The sequence below is a fragment of the Mizuhopecten yessoensis genome, unplaced genomic scaffold (assembly GCF_002113885.1).
Source record: "Mizuhopecten yessoensis strain PY_sf001 unplaced genomic scaffold, ASM211388v2 scaffold1011, whole genome shotgun sequence".
Classification (NCBI taxonomy): domain Eukaryota; kingdom Metazoa; phylum Mollusca; class Bivalvia; order Pectinida; family Pectinidae; genus Mizuhopecten; species Mizuhopecten yessoensis.
The window spans coordinates 751559-769296 of record NW_018403833.1 but is presented as its reverse complement, the minus strand read 5'-3'; the positions used below and the strand labels follow the sequence as shown (position 1 = coordinate 769296).

Here is a 17738-nt window from a genome sequence, read left to right as displayed (position 1 = left end):
CGTCATCAATTTTTGAGAAAATTATGCAATTTTCTCACACAAACCAATGACGTAACAATCAATACCTGCTCACAAGAGAAGATAACTCTGCAATACACAAAGACGGAATATGAATATCCATCTCTAGCAACCGTTTTCTAAGGGAGCTGATAGTACCCTTCAGTTCAGATTAACCAGTAGTTTGCAGGGTTTAATACTATTAGTTATTGTGTTTGGTGAGGTTTATGATTAACTCGTAAATAGTAGGAATTAACAGTTACCTGTCATAGAGACACCAATATTAGCCACAAACTTCCCATTCTCATCAAAACTAAAAGATGGTGCTGGTAATTTGACGGGTTGTAAGGCCTCTCCATTTATGACCTGTAACACACAAATCAAATTCAATCCATTGTCAGAAAAAGATTTTTTTTTTAATTTGAAGTTAGAACTCTAAAGTAAATCTTTAATCAATATGACATTCTTTGGAAGGATTGAAAAGCAATCCCTATACAGTACTTTGAAGAATGATGTCCTGAATGAAGTTTTCAAGTACAGGAAAACCTCTGTATAATGCCCCTCGTTTCATTTGTCCCCTTGCTTACCGCCAACATATTTCACCCTACATTTTTTCTCTTTTTCTTAAGAATTCCTTTATACAATTTATAGCCAAATGCCTTGATGCCAAAATTTCTCTGGGCTTATGATGGCAGAATATTACTAGAATATTAGAGTTTTTACTAAATTGTGCGGAAACTAATTTTCTGTTTATAGCAACATGAACTTTTAACCTTTTGACCTGGAAAACCATCCAATGCAAGTACTTTGAGTAAGATTGCCCAGCAAGTTTTGTTTGATTGACCCAAGGGAACTCAAGGTATTGAGAAACCAATCAAGACAGACAGATGAGCGTCAAAACAATATCACCTCCAACTGTCAATACTGGGGACAGCGAAGTGAGCTGAGGGTCACAGAGCGGAACAGCTCTCTACTGATATCATTTGACCTTGTGGGTATAGAATGTCTGTTTTTGTAGGGAGTACTTATACAGACTTGTGTGTGATACATGATCAATGATGAATACTCAAGTCATTATACACATCAAAATCAAAATAATCAACAGTTAAATGCAAATCCAAGATTTTTTTTTCTATTTTTGTATTCAGTTTTTTGTTTGTTATTTGAAGATAATACGGATTACGAAATACAAATTTTGCAAAACCTACAACCCCCTGCTTTACTTCGGGTAACTCTTACCTCCCCGATGCTGACGAGACGTTTAGACTCTATGAGTCGTTCTGCTCGCCGAGGCAGCCAGTTGTTTTCTGGCTGTATCAGGTTGGATCGGTTCAGGATCACTGCACTGTTGTTGGCCCTCAGTCCGTAAAACTTACAGAACTCTGCGGCTTCTGTGTTGTTCTCAAACGCCAGGATCCTCACAAGGTTATCTACTGCAAACTGACATAAGACAACCGGAAACTAGAATTAGTGGTATTTTTAGTTTTGTTTCATAAAATAGGTTTTACAGTATAACATCATGGTCTGATTCGATAAGGTTTAATGAAATACACACTGTTAAACAAGTTTAACCTGAGGCAAAAGGATCCGTAATAATGGTTTGGTTTAGTGTTGTTTAATGTCCTATCAACAGCTATGGTCATTTAAGGATGTTTGCAAGATGCATGCGTGTAGTGTATGCATGTGTGTTTTGGGAGGCTGCGATATGTTCGTGTTTGTCTCCTTGTGGTAGCGCGGAACTGATGCCGACTTTATAGTGCTACCTCACTGAAACATACTGCCGAAGACACCCAGCAGGACACCCCATCCGGTCACATTATACTGACAACAGGTGAACCAGTCGTCCCACTCCTAAATTGCTGAGCATTAAGCAGGAGCAGAAACTACCATTTTAACAGACTCTGGTATGTCTCGGCCAGGGGACAGAACCCAAAGCCTTCCTCACAGGGGCGAACGCTCAACTAAAGGCCAAAAGGGAGGCATTGTCAGGGGAGACATTAGGAAGAAGAAAGCTGTTTAGAAAGAAGAGAAAAGATAAGACCCCAAATTTAGTCGCCTCTTACTATCATGCAATGGGGGCAGCATGTATAATTCTTATGCCCTACCTGCAGGGACACATTTACTGGTAAGTGAACTTAAATTAAGACACCTGATCTGTTGATTACACATCTAATCTCAAGCAGGTCACTCATTCCTGACCACTTCCATATATTTTAGATATATCTTGCAAAAGATGTGTATATCTTTGTATTATATTCTCTATCATAAAATGATACCCAATATTTCTCATGGCAGACATGACTATGGTTTAACATTTCACTATCTGTACCATCCACTGATGATGTCATATTTTATATCTGCTGTTTATAATTTTTACATGTAAACAGTTGTCAGCGGTTTACATATTGTTTACCTGGTGGTCGCCTTTTCCACATGTAAACAGGATTCTCTTTAGTGCTCCACCTCGTACCTGTGTGAAATACCTGTACGACAAAAAGCAAATGTTAGATTGTCAAATCTTTTTTTTCACATCAAATCAGTTGGGGAAGTTCAAATAATCTCACTTTTCTGTAAAATGGTGTTGAGCATCTTGACCCATGTATTAAATATGCATTACGTAATTTATGTAAATGATTTCGGAATTAAGGAGAGTTACTTAAGTATGATCAGAAAACAGACTTACCTGTGCATGATACAGGCATTAAGGTAAGAGGCATCGCGTACAAGTCTGAAGAATCTAACATAGTTGTGGCTGTTGAGAGCGGAATACACCTGGAGAGCGAACCGAATGTGTACCGAGTTCCTGACTTCTGCTCGTAACTGCTGTGTTTCCCTGGTGGCACAGAAACATAACAGATCAAACTAACATTAAAATATCTATAAATGAGAATACTACAAATATTTCTCAATATTTTTAGCCCTGAACAGATTTCATCACTTAGCTTCACCTAGGTACTTGTTTTTAAAGTAAAGAGTCCTAAAACAGATATATACTGTTTATCACATAATGTACCGTGTTATCCAGTGAATATACCCACGTCATATTTTTTTACGTATTAACCCATGTAATATGACCTATCAGCCCTGTGATTGGTTGAAAGTTTCAATTGATTCAATTGTGACGTCACGCCTAGGACGAGTACATGACGTCAAATTGTGACTCGTTTTCATTTCTTATGAAATGGAAACTCATCCAAGATCCTATATATATATCTATGAAATCATGTCTTTCTGTTATTATTGAACTAGCTGTGACTTTGTTAATGAAAGGTCATATTTCATCAGCTATATGCGACATGCATTTCACTGCATAACACATAACTGCATGGAGTAAAAATCTCATAATTCTTAACAATGAACCACAAACTAATTAAGACGATATATTATATGAATAGTAACATTGTTATCTTAACATCAACAGAAATCTCCACACAGCAACTTGTTTCAGCTCTTGATGGGTGTCTTACCTTAGGATGTCTCCCTGGTTCAGGTTCATGAGAATCATATAGGCCCTAATCTCGGCTTCGTTGTGACAGAAGGTGTTGTGTTTCTTCAGTAGGTCGTGGTAAAGCTCTTTCAATGTCTGTAGACATTTCGTCATGTTTTCATTGTTGATTTTCTCATCGAAGGAGTACATGTCTTCTTCGCAGAGTCGTTCGGCACAGAACACATGGAATCGGACACACTTCTCCAGGAGTTCAGCTGTGTTTATGTCACACAACTGCTGTTGAATTATATCCTACAAAAGGTGGTAATTTAAACTGTACAAACATCACATATGACTGACCAGTCACCCGGACGGCCTCACTTCTTCTTCCTTAATAGTACCAGTCAATCTATTCCACAGGAAATCAAACCCGCCACTCCCTGTGTCATCATATTACGTCGCTCAACTTACGAATATCTCTCATGCAATATCAAAGGAAGTGAAACCAGTCACTGCTCTTGCTGTCATATTCAATAGTCACTTTATAAAATACCTCTCAGGCAATTCAAAAAAGAAGTCAAACCGTCACTTCCTTCATCAACACATCATGTTGCTTACCTTATGAATATCTCTCATACGATTTTACAAGAAGTCAAACCGTCACTCCCTTCATCAACACATCATGTTGCTTACCTTATGAATATCTCTCATACGATTTTACAGGAAGTCAAACCGTCACTCCCTTCATCAACACATCATGTTGCTTACCTTATGAATATCTCTCATACGATTTTACAGGAAGTCAAACCGTCACTCCCTTCATCAACACATCATGTTGCTTACCTTATGAATATCTCTCATACGATTTTACAGGAAGTCAAACCGTCACTCCCTTCATCAACACATCATGTTGCTTACCTTATGAATATCTCTCATACGATTTTACAGGAAGTCAAACCGTCACTCCCTTCATCAACACATCATGTTGCTTACCTTATGAATATCTCTCATACGATTTTACAGGAAGTCAAACCGTCACTCCCTTCATCATCACATCATGTTGCTTACCTTACGAATACCTCGCATACGATTTTACAGGAAGTCAAACCGTCACTCCCTTCATCATCACATCAAGTTGCTTACCTTACGAATACCTCGCATACGATTCCACAGGAAGTCGAACCAATCGCCCCATGTCCCATCACTTCCTCTGTTTGCTACCTCATTCAGCAGGTAATTCATAGTGGTTACCAGTACGGATATAGGGCGTAACTCATAGGGCAGTGGCTCCTCCTGGTGTACAAATCAAAAGTAATGTGCATAACTCATGTCCCGTGGACAAAACATCACATCTCAAAATGACGTGCTCAAAATTGACAAAAAAACATATTTCCTGGCAGCGTTTGCCCCGTATTTGAATTCTCATCTTTGGTGTGTGCAGATTTATTGCTCATATAAAGATAAGAAGATGAGATATGAAAGTTTGTTTTCTTCTATCACTACTGATTTTCATTGGGCTCCACTTACAGAAGACTTTATTTCTAGAACGTTCATGAGCATTTAACGTCCTAACTATTGGACCCGATGTTAATTGTAAAATTTTAAAGATGCAAAATGAAGAGAAAATTTTAAAGTTAACTTTTGAAACATATGAAAAGGATAAAAGCTTAATTGGAATTTGAGCCAGAGAAAAGACTTAAACTGACCTGATCTGCTGACGATCGACTGTACTCCTTCACAACTCTCAGGTGGTCCGCTTGGGGGTTCATTCCAGGCTTTAACAAAATATACTTCATAACACACAGGATTCTTTCCAACTAAAATGAGGTTCCTAATTGAACAAATAATTTAATTATCAGACATAGATGTTCCGTAGGACACAATTTTTTTTTTTTTTTTTTTTTAAATCTGAAAGATTTACCGATAAATTTATGTTATACATTTGAATCATCGTAACAAGGACCAGTCCTTGTATTGATTTTTTTTATTAATGACATATTTGAGATTTCTTAAGCATAGATAAGAATATTTTTGACAGTAGGGAACGAAACAAAGACTAAATATAAAACCATATAGATCCACATAGCAGATTCTTACAAACGTTAACACATACAAAGTTTTCATAGAAAAAGTGACAAACAAGAGGTCCATTGGACCTGTATCGCTCACCTGGTTTTATATTTAAGTCATTACAACTGAATGCATTAGTACATCTTTATATGAAATTTCCTCAAATCCAGACAAGATCTATGTTCTAACCCAACACGGACCACAATATCTGACTTTCAACTAATCCGGGGCCTCCATTGAGTTAACAGATTTTGTGATAAGTAATATGTCATATTACAGGATGTAATTAGACAATACTTAAATTTTCATTCAACTATAAGCTTTTATAAACCTAGAAACCAATTTTTAACAATTTATGAAAACAACACCATAGAATATGATAATCTAGCTGTACCATTTCTTAGGACCGCAGGGGTCAAATCAACCTCATTCAATTAAGAAATGTTTGCAGGCAATTAGGGGATATTATTATCTTAAAGCAAAATATTAGATAATTTTCCTCTTTGGGGCCCTGTCTTCCTAGCCCTAGGGGTCGAACCAGTCTCATTTATTAAGGAAATGATTGCTCTCCCCAAATAAAGTTTCAGAGCAAATTTCGTTGAAATCTTCTCTGGCATTTAGGAGATGCGTTTTAAAGCAAATATAGCTAAGTTCCCCTTCAGGGCCCTGCCCCCGTGGCCTCAGGGGTCAAACCAACCTCATTTATTTAAGAAATGATTGCCTATCCCTACTGATGCTTCAGACTAAATTTGGTTGAAATCCTCTCTGGTGTTTAGGAGGAGATATGTTTTAAAGCAAATTTAGCTAAGTTCCCCTTCAGGCCCCCGCCCCCCCTGGCCTCAGGGGTCGAACCAACCTCATTTATTTAAGAAATGGTTGCCCTCTCCTAGTGATGCTTCAGACTAAATTTGGTTGAAATCCTCTATGGCGTTAAGTAGGAGATGCGTTTTAAAGCAAATATAGCTAAGTTCCCCTTCAGGGCCCCGCCCCCGTGGCCTCAGGGGGCGAATCAACCTCATTTATTAAAGAAATGATTGCCTATCCCTACTGATGCTTCAGACTAAATTTGGTTGAAATCCTCTATGGTGTTTAGGAGGAGATGTGTTTTAAAGCAAATTTAGCTAAGTTCCCCTTAAGGGCCCTGCCCCCCTGGCCTCAGGGGTCGAACCAACCTCATTTATTTAAGAAATGATTGCCCTCCCCTAGTGATGCTTCAGACTAAATTTGGTTGAAATCCTCCTAGGCATTTAGGAGGAGATGTGTTTTAAAGAAAAAGTTGACGACTGACGACGGACGACCATGACGACGGAAACAGGACGACAGACGACGGACGCTGCGCCACGGCATAAGCTCACTAGCCCTTCGGGCAGTTAAACTAATAAGGGGTCATGTATTAATAATTCATTCTTTACATAATAAGGAATACATGATTATAGAAATTATTGTAATGCTAGAGCTGCTGATGTCATATTAACCACATCTGAAACTCACGAAGGCTGTTTTTAGCCTGGATTGAAATTTTGAGATCCTGTATTTCATTGATTTTGACCGAATAAGTGAGGGGATTTGGGTGACTGCTCAGTCATATCAAGTGTTGTACAGAACAAGGGAGATAATCGTGTTGCAAGCAGGATCATTCTCACCTGTAATTCGATTCCTTGTAAAATTTCAAGCGGATGAAGGCGTCGCTTCTCTTGCCTGTCGTAGCGTTCCATCTCAGGACACATGTCACGGCAGTTTCCAACAAACGCTCTCGCTGTAGCCAAACTTGGTTGCTTTGTACGACCTGTCAGGATTAAAGTGGAGTAGAGGATAATAATAATAATAATTGGAGGTTCTTAAATACTGCTTTATCAAAACCTAGTTCGTAGGTCGTCTCAAAGCGGTTCACAAATTATTATCCGTGGTTATAGGGCCTTTGTAACCAGCCAATATTTTTCTCAACTCCCTGGTGAACATACAGCCGGAGCTGCCATTTCGGCGCTAACAGCTAGCATTCAACAATTTTAGGGCTGCCCAACCACATACTCATTTAAAGCTGAGTAGACTGGAACAAGTGGAGTAAAGTATCTTGCTCAAAGATACAACACAGTGCCGTGCTGTGACTCAAACCCGCAACCCTTCAGTCACGAGCCCGGCATCTTACCACTAGACTACCGTGCCTCCTGTCAGGATACATACCTCAATGACAACACATCACTTTAGAGATAACAAAAAACTCACAGACTAGAGTATTTGAGAGTGTTTTGCTTAGTGCAGTTTTGAATCCCAACACCATGTCGACTTATGTCAGACCTCCAAACTCTGTTCAGAGGTCAGGTACACATTTCCTTGACGATTGGAGCTGAACTTATACTATCAGTACAGCGGCCCAAATATTACATACTTCATGGACATTAGGGGCTGTTTTAAGTACCATTCAAAATAAAGGAAATCCTACCATGTCTTATAATCTTGTCTCTCAGTTTGAGGATCTGGATCTTGTCTGCCACACTATGTGCAACCGAGTTAGCTAGGGTCCGCAGGGAGTCTGTATCACAAACAAGTACAGTATTAATAAAACATAGACATTCAATAAACACGATAATCACTAGCCGCAGGGAGTCTTTATCAAAGTCACAAACAGGTACAGTATTAACATAGTCACAAAAAGGTACAGTATTAACATAGTCATTAACAGGTACAGTATTAACATAGTCATTAACAGGTACAGTATTAACATTGTCATTAACAGGTACAGTATTAACATAGTCATTAACAGGTACAGTATTAGCATAGTCACTAACAGGTACAGTATTAACATGGTCACAAACAGGTACAGTATTAACATGGTCACAAACAGGTACAGTATTAACATAGTCACAAACAGGTACAGTATTAACATAGTCATTAACAGGTACAGTATTAACATAGTCATTAACAGGTACAGTATTAACATAGTCATTAACAGGTACAGTATTAACATAGTCATTAACAGGTACAGTATTAACATAGTCATTAACAGGTACAGTATTAACATAGTCATTAACAGGTACAGTATTAACATAGTCATTAACAGGTACAGTATTAACATAGTCATTAACAGGTACAGTATTAACATAGTCATTAACAGGTACAGTATTAACATAGTCATTAACAGGTACAGTATTAACATAGTCATTAACAGGTACAGTATTAACATAGTCATTAACAGGTACAGTATTAACATAGTCACTAACAGGTACAGTATTAACATGGTCACAAACAGGTACAGTATTAACATGGTCACAAACAGGTACAGTATTAACATAGTCACAAACAGGTACAGTATTAACATAGTCACAAACAGGTACAGTATTAACATAGTCACAAACAGGTACAGTATTAACATAGTCACAAACAGGTACAGTATTAACATAGTCACAAACAGGTACAGTATTAACATAGTCACAAACAGGTACAGTATTAACATAGTCACAAACAGGTACAGTATTAACATAGTCACAAACAGGTACAGTATTAACATAGTCACAAACAGGTACAGTATTAACATAGTCACAAACAGGTACAGTATTAACATAGTCACAAACAGGTACAGTATTAACATAGTCACAAACAGGTACAGTATTAACATAGTCACAAACAGGTACAGTATTAACATAGTCACAAACAGGTACAGTATTAACATAGTCACAAACAGGTACAGTATTAACATAGTCACAAACAGGTACAGTATTAACATAGTCACAAACAGGTACAGTATTAACATAGTCACAAACAGGTACAGTATTAACATAGTCACAAACAGGTACAGTATTAACATAGTCACAAACAGGTACAGTATTAACATAGTCACAAACAGGTACAGTATTAACATAGTCACAAACAGGTACAGTATTAACATAGTCACAAACAGGTACAGTATTAACATAGTCACAAACAGGTACAGTATTAACATAGTCACAAACAGGTACAGTATTAACATAGTCACAAACAGGTACAGTATTAACATAGTCACAAACAGGTACAGTATTAACATAGTCACAAACAGGTACAGTATTAACATAGTCACAAACAGGTACAGTATTAACATAGTCACAAACAGGTACAGTATTAACATAGTCACAAACAGGTACAGTATTAACATAGTCACAAACAGGTACAGTATTAACATAGTCACAAACAGGTACAGTATTAACATAGTCACAAACAGGTACAGTATTAACATAGTCACAAACAGGTACAGTATTAACATTGTCACAAACAGGTACAGTATTAACATAGTCACAAACAGGTACAGTATTAACATAGTCACAAACAGGTACAGTATTAACATAGTCACAAACAGGTACAGTATTAACATAGTCACAAACAGGTACAGTATTAACATAGTCACAAACAGGTACAGTATTAACATAGTCACAAACAGGTACAGTATTAACATAGTCACAAACAGGTACAGTATTAACATAGTCACAAACAGGTACAGTATTAACATAGTCACAAACAGGTACAGTATTAACATAGTCACAAACAGGTACAGTATTAACATAGTCACAAACAGGTACAGTATTAACATAGTCACAAACAGGTACAGTATTAACATAGTCACAAACAGGTACAGTATTAACATAGTCACTAACAGGTACAGTATTAACATAGTTACAAACAGGTACAGTAATATTAACATAATAATAAGCTTTACAAAGCAAATAAAATGTCAATGTTCTGTTTTCATCTTTACTTTGAAAATAATAAGCATGTAATAAACCTGATACATCTATAACAGAACACTCACATGTATGATGAAAATGATTGACGATTCAATGAGATTTTACATTCATATGAAATAACATAATGGAAAGTATTCAAATCACACAAAATTCATGCTGTAGGCCCTGAAGGTCTAGTTCACATATTTTTCAGATTATTCAGGTTCCAGTTTAGACAGGATGGACAGCTAGCCCTCAATTAATATACAAACAGCAGTGTTTACAGTCCATATTGTACCTTTGCCGATCTTGACGTCTTCGGCAGAAGTTGAGGTTGATGCTGGCGCAGGACTGGTCTGCCTGGTGCGTGTCGCAGGGCTAAGGTTCCGTGTGGGTCGGGTCTGACCTGCTGGACGCTTGACCACCCTGTCAAGTGATCTAGCAACCTCCCTGTTGACGTCTGATGTACCTGCCATACTGCTCAGTTCATCGTCCACCTCGCTCTTTAACCACTTTGATGTCTGAGGAGGTCTGCCTCTGTCAGCATCTTTCAATATAATCAGCCACAAAGAATATTTATTTACAGCAAAACCTAGGATCTACATTTTACATATTTATAGCAAAGTATAAAATATTTATGTTTACAGCAAACACAGTATTTGAATACATATATTATATATATAATCACAGCTATTACAGTATCTCTGTTCATCCTGTTGTAAATACATTATCTATGCATAAAGCAAATATGGTTTTTAATGCATAGTTACTGAAATTAAATTATTTTTCTCTTTAGGAAAAAAGAACTAAAAATTTTGCATTCCCAGAGTGCAATCATCAAACTTTCCTAAATTTGTTTTCTACCTGAGGCTCGCCGTTTCCCAGGGTCTCCTGCCCTGCCAGTTGATTCCTCCTTCTGTTTTTGCCCCCCAGGGGAGGTAACACTATGTCGACCCCAGAAGATCTCCATTGGATTCATGTCGGCATCTATCTTACTGCCATGGCGTTTAGCACTGGCTGCTTCGTCCTGTCATTACAGTACAACCTTCATATGTCAGAGATGTTGTGATTGATATCAACAAGGAAACTGACATCTTGTTAAGAATACTGTAAACCTTGTTATACTGCCACCAATTGTCTCGCAAAAGTTTCGGCATTATAAAGGAGTTTGGCAATATTTTTAGGTATACCTCAGGAAAGAGGGATTTTGAATTATGTATCAAACAAGGGGCAGCATGGCGAGGCTAGATCACTGTTCAGTTAAGTAAACTAACATGGGACTTGAAAGTGTTAGAGTGGTTGTAACCAAAGATCATACAGTATTAAAACTTTGGGATGAGGACACCCTCCTCTTATCATCCCTATAACTACTAGTTCAGAAAAAGTGACTTTTCCAGTTTTCTCTAGACCACCATGAGTAACGACTAAGAATATCAGAACATTTTGCAATTTTTTTTTTTGTAGAAGGTACAAAATTGTAACTCACCTCAAATTACTATTTTTGTAAAGGCTGGTACAAGTACATAAATATAAAGGTAAATCGTACCTTGGTCAATTGAATTGTTTCGGTAGGGTAGGGTACATAAACATATCATAATATACGTAACTTGCCAGAAAATACTGCTTTGCTAAGATAAATCATACCTTGATCAGTTGAAATGTTTTTGTAGAGGGGTACATATAATACATAAAGTAAACTGTAACTTGTCTCTGTGAATACAGATGGTAATCAAAACTTGTACTAAACTTACATGAGTACTGAAATGAATCGTAGCCTGCTGCCTTTTGGGATTTGGGAAGGTACGTTTCACCTCGCCGAACTTGCAGAAGTGACTCCTCAAATTCCTGGCATTGTTGTATTTCGCTGGCACATTCTTACACACAATCACTATCTTGTCAGACAGGTCGCCAGACACTGACGATAGTCGGCGTATCGTAGTTCTTTTTGCCCTTGGCGCTTCATCTGGCGTGGAAACAAATTCCATGTAAAAAATTGTTTAGAAAGCAGACCCTAGTTCATGCAGACGAAATTTCAAGTTACTTATATCATCCTGTTGATGTTATCTGTATTGACCTAGAAGCGATTCATAAATTATATGTCTGTTACCAGTTTGTTTATATGGATCATCAAAAAGGTCATTTCAACCACATCGGTAATCAAGTCAGTTATTGAGAAAGGCGACTTAAGATCATAGGAGTGTATTGATAAACCGAAATAGGAAGTACATCCCTAGTTGAATATCCAATGTAGGGAGACAGTATCACAATTTCCGCATATTCTAATGTTTAATATTAAACTGATGAATATTGTGTGTTTATTATTGACAGAACAGTGTGTTCTCTCAATATTTAAGTATTTCAAAGCAATCCAGGCATTAGTTCAGTTGTTTTTTATCAATGAGTCACATGTGTCCATTTTTCTGTACTTCAGGACACTGGCTACCTATTTCACTACTGTGAAGTTTTTCAGGACAGATAACTCTTACATGCAATAACTATGTGTATATGGTTTTATTATAAAATGTCAATTTTTAATCGTTTATAGATAATTAATTTTACACAATTTTAGCATTTATTTAATTGATATACATTAATGCAATACTAATCTATGGCACTATCATTTTTATTGACATTATTTTGCAAAAACTTGTGTCTTTCATTTTTTTTTTAAATTCACTCCTTTTTACATAAATTTCCATTTAAAATCCTTGGAATTCTGACAACCTATAGTTTTTTTGTGGCAGAAAATTTTCTTAACTCCAAAGCAATATAACTACAAAATTTGAAGAAATTCTACTGAGAAATGGTGACACAATCCTATAACCTTAATCAGTAAAGACAACGGCAGCTCATGATTAAATTGGATAAGCCCATCCACTAACAAGCCTACCCTTAGATAAACATATGTTATAGATGGTCACATATTTCAAAAAAAAAAAGATTTATGCACTTTCTATTCAGTGCTCCCAATAGTATAATGTGTAAAAACCTGACTGTGAGAAGTTGAATTTTTGTTTATTTTAAAAGTTTGAAATATTTTACTTCATCAGATATTAGAAAATCATATATATGCAAATACCAGTTTTGAAGAAAAGGGCCTATGAAAATATACATGTATTGGATGGGAGCTGCCTGGGTTGAAGGATCCATAAAGCAAGTTCACTGTTCTGTCAATCATTAAACACTGCTGCAAAACCCCATATACAATATTATCATCAGATATATATTGAAGTGAATATATTTTTAAAATACCTGTATCGTCACTTGTTTTCCTTCCTAACTTGCGTGTGTCACTTGTGCCACTTTTGCCAAATACACCCTGGCTTTGATTATCTACAAATTCAAGGTGTTTTTTTTATATACATTTCAAATTATCCTCAACATTTTCATTTTCAGCACTAATGACAAGAAGTCAAGTAACAATCAGACTAAGTAGATAAATCAGAATCATGCAATTCTTTCCACCAAAATGTTTATATTGAATACCAACTGTTATTAAAAAAACAAAGATACATCTTTGATTACTTTTTTTCTTTAGAGATCAATGGCTGTCAAAATAAAAAAAAATAAAAAATTACAAACACAGGATAAGTAATAATCTTTTCTTATCCACAAGCTTACTTTTCCAGTGAAGGAGGAACCTGGCCACAATTACCTGTTTTACCGAAGAGTTGTTTGGAGGATGAAGAGCCCCTAGCAGAAACATCTGTACCACTCCGACTCTGGCTAGCTGCTTTTGGAGCCCCAAACAGCCCTTGCTCCTGTGGTCCCCCAGATGTCCCTCTAGATGTCCCTTGTGTATCCACTCCAGCTTAATACAGATTTAAACAGTTTATCACACAATTTGAAACATGTTTTTCTTTTATGGTTACTTGCTGATGAAATAGAAGTGTCTGCCAAAAAAGGATTATGATATTGTGTTCATTAATAAAGGGCACTCTCTCTACTGGACACTTCGGAGACCACATAATTTAGTCAGTTTGCAGAGCTCTGGATTGTAAAGAGTCTGCTTGTAACACCTTGCTCTTGTTGGAACCAAATTCTCTAGTCATTTTAGACAAAAAAACTCGACTGGACAGAGTCCTTAAAGAGAGTATTTTAAAATTTTAAAATTTAACAGACTTTAAATTACAAGATTTTAGGTGGCACCCATAATTGAGGTCTCAAATTCAAGTTTCTAAGAGGCTGTAATTCTCCGACCATCAAGTCAGAAAAAATACACATTGAAATGAATGGTATCTGAAGCTATGATGAATTTAATAAAACACGGCCTTTAGGTTTCTGTACGTTTAAAAATGTTTTAAACACACATATATACAGCCTTCAAATACCATGGGCATTTTTTATAATCATGAAAGAATTACTGTTTGACTGTGTTGTCTTGGTGACGAATGTTGTTTTCGGAGGGTGCAGCTGTTGTGCGATGTCCCCAGTCACACCCACAAACGTTGCAGGGTTGATTGTACTTCCTGTCTGGGGTTTACCGCCGAACAAGGAACCGGCACTTGTCATGGAAGTACCTCCAAATACGCTGGTTGTACTAGTCCCACCAAAGAGGCTAGCTGTGGATCCAGCATCTGTAAAATACATGACATGTCATACATGTATCCCTTCTTACGTGAAATTTACTTAAAAACAATTGATCAAAACAAATTTTAAATTCACAAATTTTCATCATCCAAAAATATAATTTACATTTGAAACTTAAAGAGTTGCACTACTTACAATTATACATGTATTCACATAATTATCAGAGGGGTTAACGTTGTGGTGTGTTATGGTGAAATATTAAATAAAGCGATAAAATTCAGTAATATTGTGAGATATTTGACAATGTGACATTTTTAGTGTGAGGTTAAATACCTTGACCTTTTTGCCCAGAAGCTGTTTGTCCCTGTGCAGTTGTTACTGTACCAAATCCTGTCGAACTCCCAAACACTGAGGTAGTCTGACCGCCAAATACAGTTGAACTAGACTTTTCTGCGCCAGCAAATGTTGAACTACCTTGCTGGCTAGTGCCACCAAATGTTGAAGCACCTTGACCTGCGGCTCCAAATGATGAACTACCCTGGCCAGTGCCTCCAAATGTTGAACTACCCTGACCAGCGCCTCCAAATGTTGAACCAACCTGACCAGCGCCTCCAAATGTTGAACCAACCTGACCAGTGCCTCCAAATGTTGAACTACCCTGACCAGCACCTCCAAATGATGAACTACCCTGGCCAGCACCTCCAAATGATGAACTACCCTGGCCAGCTCCTCCCAGTGTTGAACCACCCTGGCCAGTGCCTCCAAATGTTGAACCACCCTGGCCAGTGCCTCCAAATACTTGACCACTAGTGCTCTGACCAATGCTACTGAATGTTGAACCACCCTGGCCAGCACCTCCAAATGTTGAACCACCCTGGCCAGTGCCTCCAAATACTTGACCACTAGTGCTCTGGCCAGTACCACCAAATGCTAAACTGGCCTTGTCAGTGCCACCAAAGTTTGAACTGCCCTGGGCCATAGAACCACTCTGTCCAGCAGTACCAAATACTAAACTGCCCTGCCCAGCAGCACCAAATGCAGAGGTGGTTTGATTGGAACTAGCAACCATAGATGAACTAGTGCCCTGTCCAATGCCACCAAAAGCTGATGAGGCCGTTTGACTTGTACCACTAAATGCTGAAGTTGATCCTGAACCACCAAAATTTGTTGAAGAGTTTACACCACCGAATGCTTGTGAACCAGTCTGTCCTGCACCACCAAACGCAGACGATGATGTTGTTACACTACCAAAACCTGATGTACTTGTTTTCTGCCCTGAACCAAAAGCTGGTGAATGGGTTGTTGTACCAGTCCCAAAGGCAGCTGTTCCAGCAAATGTTGATGGGCTAGAATATGTGGTCACACCAAATCCATGGGTCTGACCAAACCCTGAAGAACTTGCAGTTGTTGCACTTCCAAACGTAGATGATCCCTGTAAACTAAATGGTGCTGCATTAGCAACTGTACCAAACAATGAAGGCGAACCACCAAATGTTGATGAACTTGTAGTTGCACCAAACACTGGTGGTGAACCTCCGAATGCTGAGGAACTTGTTGTTGGACCAAACACTGAAGTGGACTGCATTGCATTTACAAATCCTGTCTGTGCTTGTCCAGCTGAACCAAATACTGACTGGTTTGTGACTCCAAATGATGATTGTCCAGTTGTGCCAAAGCCAGAGGCTTGCTGTCCAGTACTTAAGGACTGCTGGCTTTGTCCAGTTGCTCCCTGTCCGAAAGCTGACCCAGCACCAGACTGACCAAACCCAGCTTCTTGGCCAAACATACTGCTTATGTTTCACTTGGTTTATTGACAATGTTGCATGTTGGATTCCATCCAGGCTATTGGGAAACAAAATAATGGCATTTAAGATCTTCAATAGCATGGTCCTTTAATTATGAATGTTAAATTTCACATGTACAAAGGACTAAAAAAAAAACTTATTCATAATCAAGTTTCATTTTAAAAAGAGACCAATGTGACCAGTTAATTTCTAGGTTGTGATGTACCATGGCCATAAATCATTAATCTTAATTTGATATTGCGAGGGATGTAATAATAACTATAATGTGCTTTTATAATAAGGAGGTACAATTTGGTCAATGCAGTAAAATCAGGTATGACAATAAGAATTTAACTTTGATAATTTTGTAAGACTTAATCCCAAAACAAGAAATTTACAGGATGACAAAGCAAGCGAATGGATGAATGTAATTATAAAACGTGGCATCGGGTGACTGCATGGTTATTTCATTTCAACCATGTGGGTATCTTTTGGTTAAGCGCTTCAATGTAAAGTGAAATGGCTGCATATAGACCCACCAATTTTAGCTACATTTTTGTATTTCATACCACCATTTAATGATCCAGTGTGATGATCATGCAAATTTAAATCTTGCCTTCATCTATTTAGTATTTATACACTCTTGTGGTATGTCATATATATAGTACATTTTGTTTGTGGCAAGTAATGATTTAATATGTTATGGGAATGAATAATATTTTAAAAATTTATGTGTATTGGTCTACTGAATTAACCTCAAATAGAAATCCTTGCTTTAATCGTTTTATCATTATGTGATACCACAGGAACACACAATATACCAATAAATTCTTTCACAGTTTTCAAACACCTCTCTCATTATGGCCTATTATTGAAAGAAGTAGCAAGTTTAAGTGATTCAGATCATATTCTTTCTCATCTTTCCAGATGGAGGGCTCACAGCCAAGTGGTTAAAGTGTAATATAGGACGAGGAATAGTGATAAAGATAGTACTGCAGTCACTGGGCCTCAAATCCGCGACCCTTGACTCTCCAGCTCGCTGCTCTACCGCTGAGCTAAAGGGAAATTCCCGACAGCTGACGCTTGTAAGGCAACCTAATCAATGCACATCTTTTACAAAGGCGTCTGAAATTCTACCCCTAGCCTTCCAACACTGGGTTGCAGCATCCTTAAATGACCAGAGCTGTTAATAGGACGTAAAACATAAACAAACCAACCATCTCGCCCTCCCCCGCCCCC

The 17738-nt window shown here is 37.7% G+C and overlaps 1 protein-coding gene across 3 annotated transcripts in view; it reads right to left on the bottom strand.

Annotated features, from left to right (window-relative positions):
• LOC110456332 (germinal-center associated nuclear protein-like) overlaps window positions 1–17738 on the bottom strand; it is a 30615-nt gene that overhangs the window by 12269 nt on the left and 608 nt on the right. The window contains exons 2-18 of one of the 3 annotated variants that reach the window (XM_021507027.1): window positions 15550–16557; window positions 15049–15423; window positions 14550–14762; window positions 13841–13996; window positions 13438–13518; window positions 11937–12148; window positions 11050–11212; window positions 10484–10732; window positions 7935–8024; window positions 7138–7280; window positions 5131–5199; window positions 4568–4717; window positions 3465–3736; window positions 2681–2830; window positions 2411–2480; window positions 1237–1437; window positions 261–363 (exon numbers count right to left, since the gene is read on the bottom strand). In XM_021507027.1, the coding sequence (XP_021362702.1) occupies window positions 261–363; window positions 1237–1437; window positions 2411–2480; window positions 2681–2830; window positions 3465–3736; window positions 4568–4717; window positions 5131–5199; window positions 7138–7280; window positions 7935–8024; window positions 10484–10732; window positions 11050–11212; window positions 11937–12148; window positions 13438–13518; window positions 13841–13996; window positions 14550–14762; window positions 15049–15423; window positions 15550–16501 (3649 nt within the window). In that variant the 5' untranslated portion in view covers window positions 16502–16557. Of the gene's footprint in view, window positions 1–260; window positions 364–1236; window positions 1438–2410; window positions 2481–2680; window positions 2831–3464; window positions 3737–4567; window positions 4718–5130; window positions 5200–7137; window positions 7281–7934; window positions 8025–10483; window positions 10733–11049; window positions 11213–11936; window positions 12149–13437; window positions 13519–13840; window positions 13997–14549; window positions 14763–15048; window positions 16558–17738 lie in introns of all 3 variants that reach the window. The other 2 variants (XM_021507018.1, XM_021507012.1) reach the window with 2 other exon arrangements.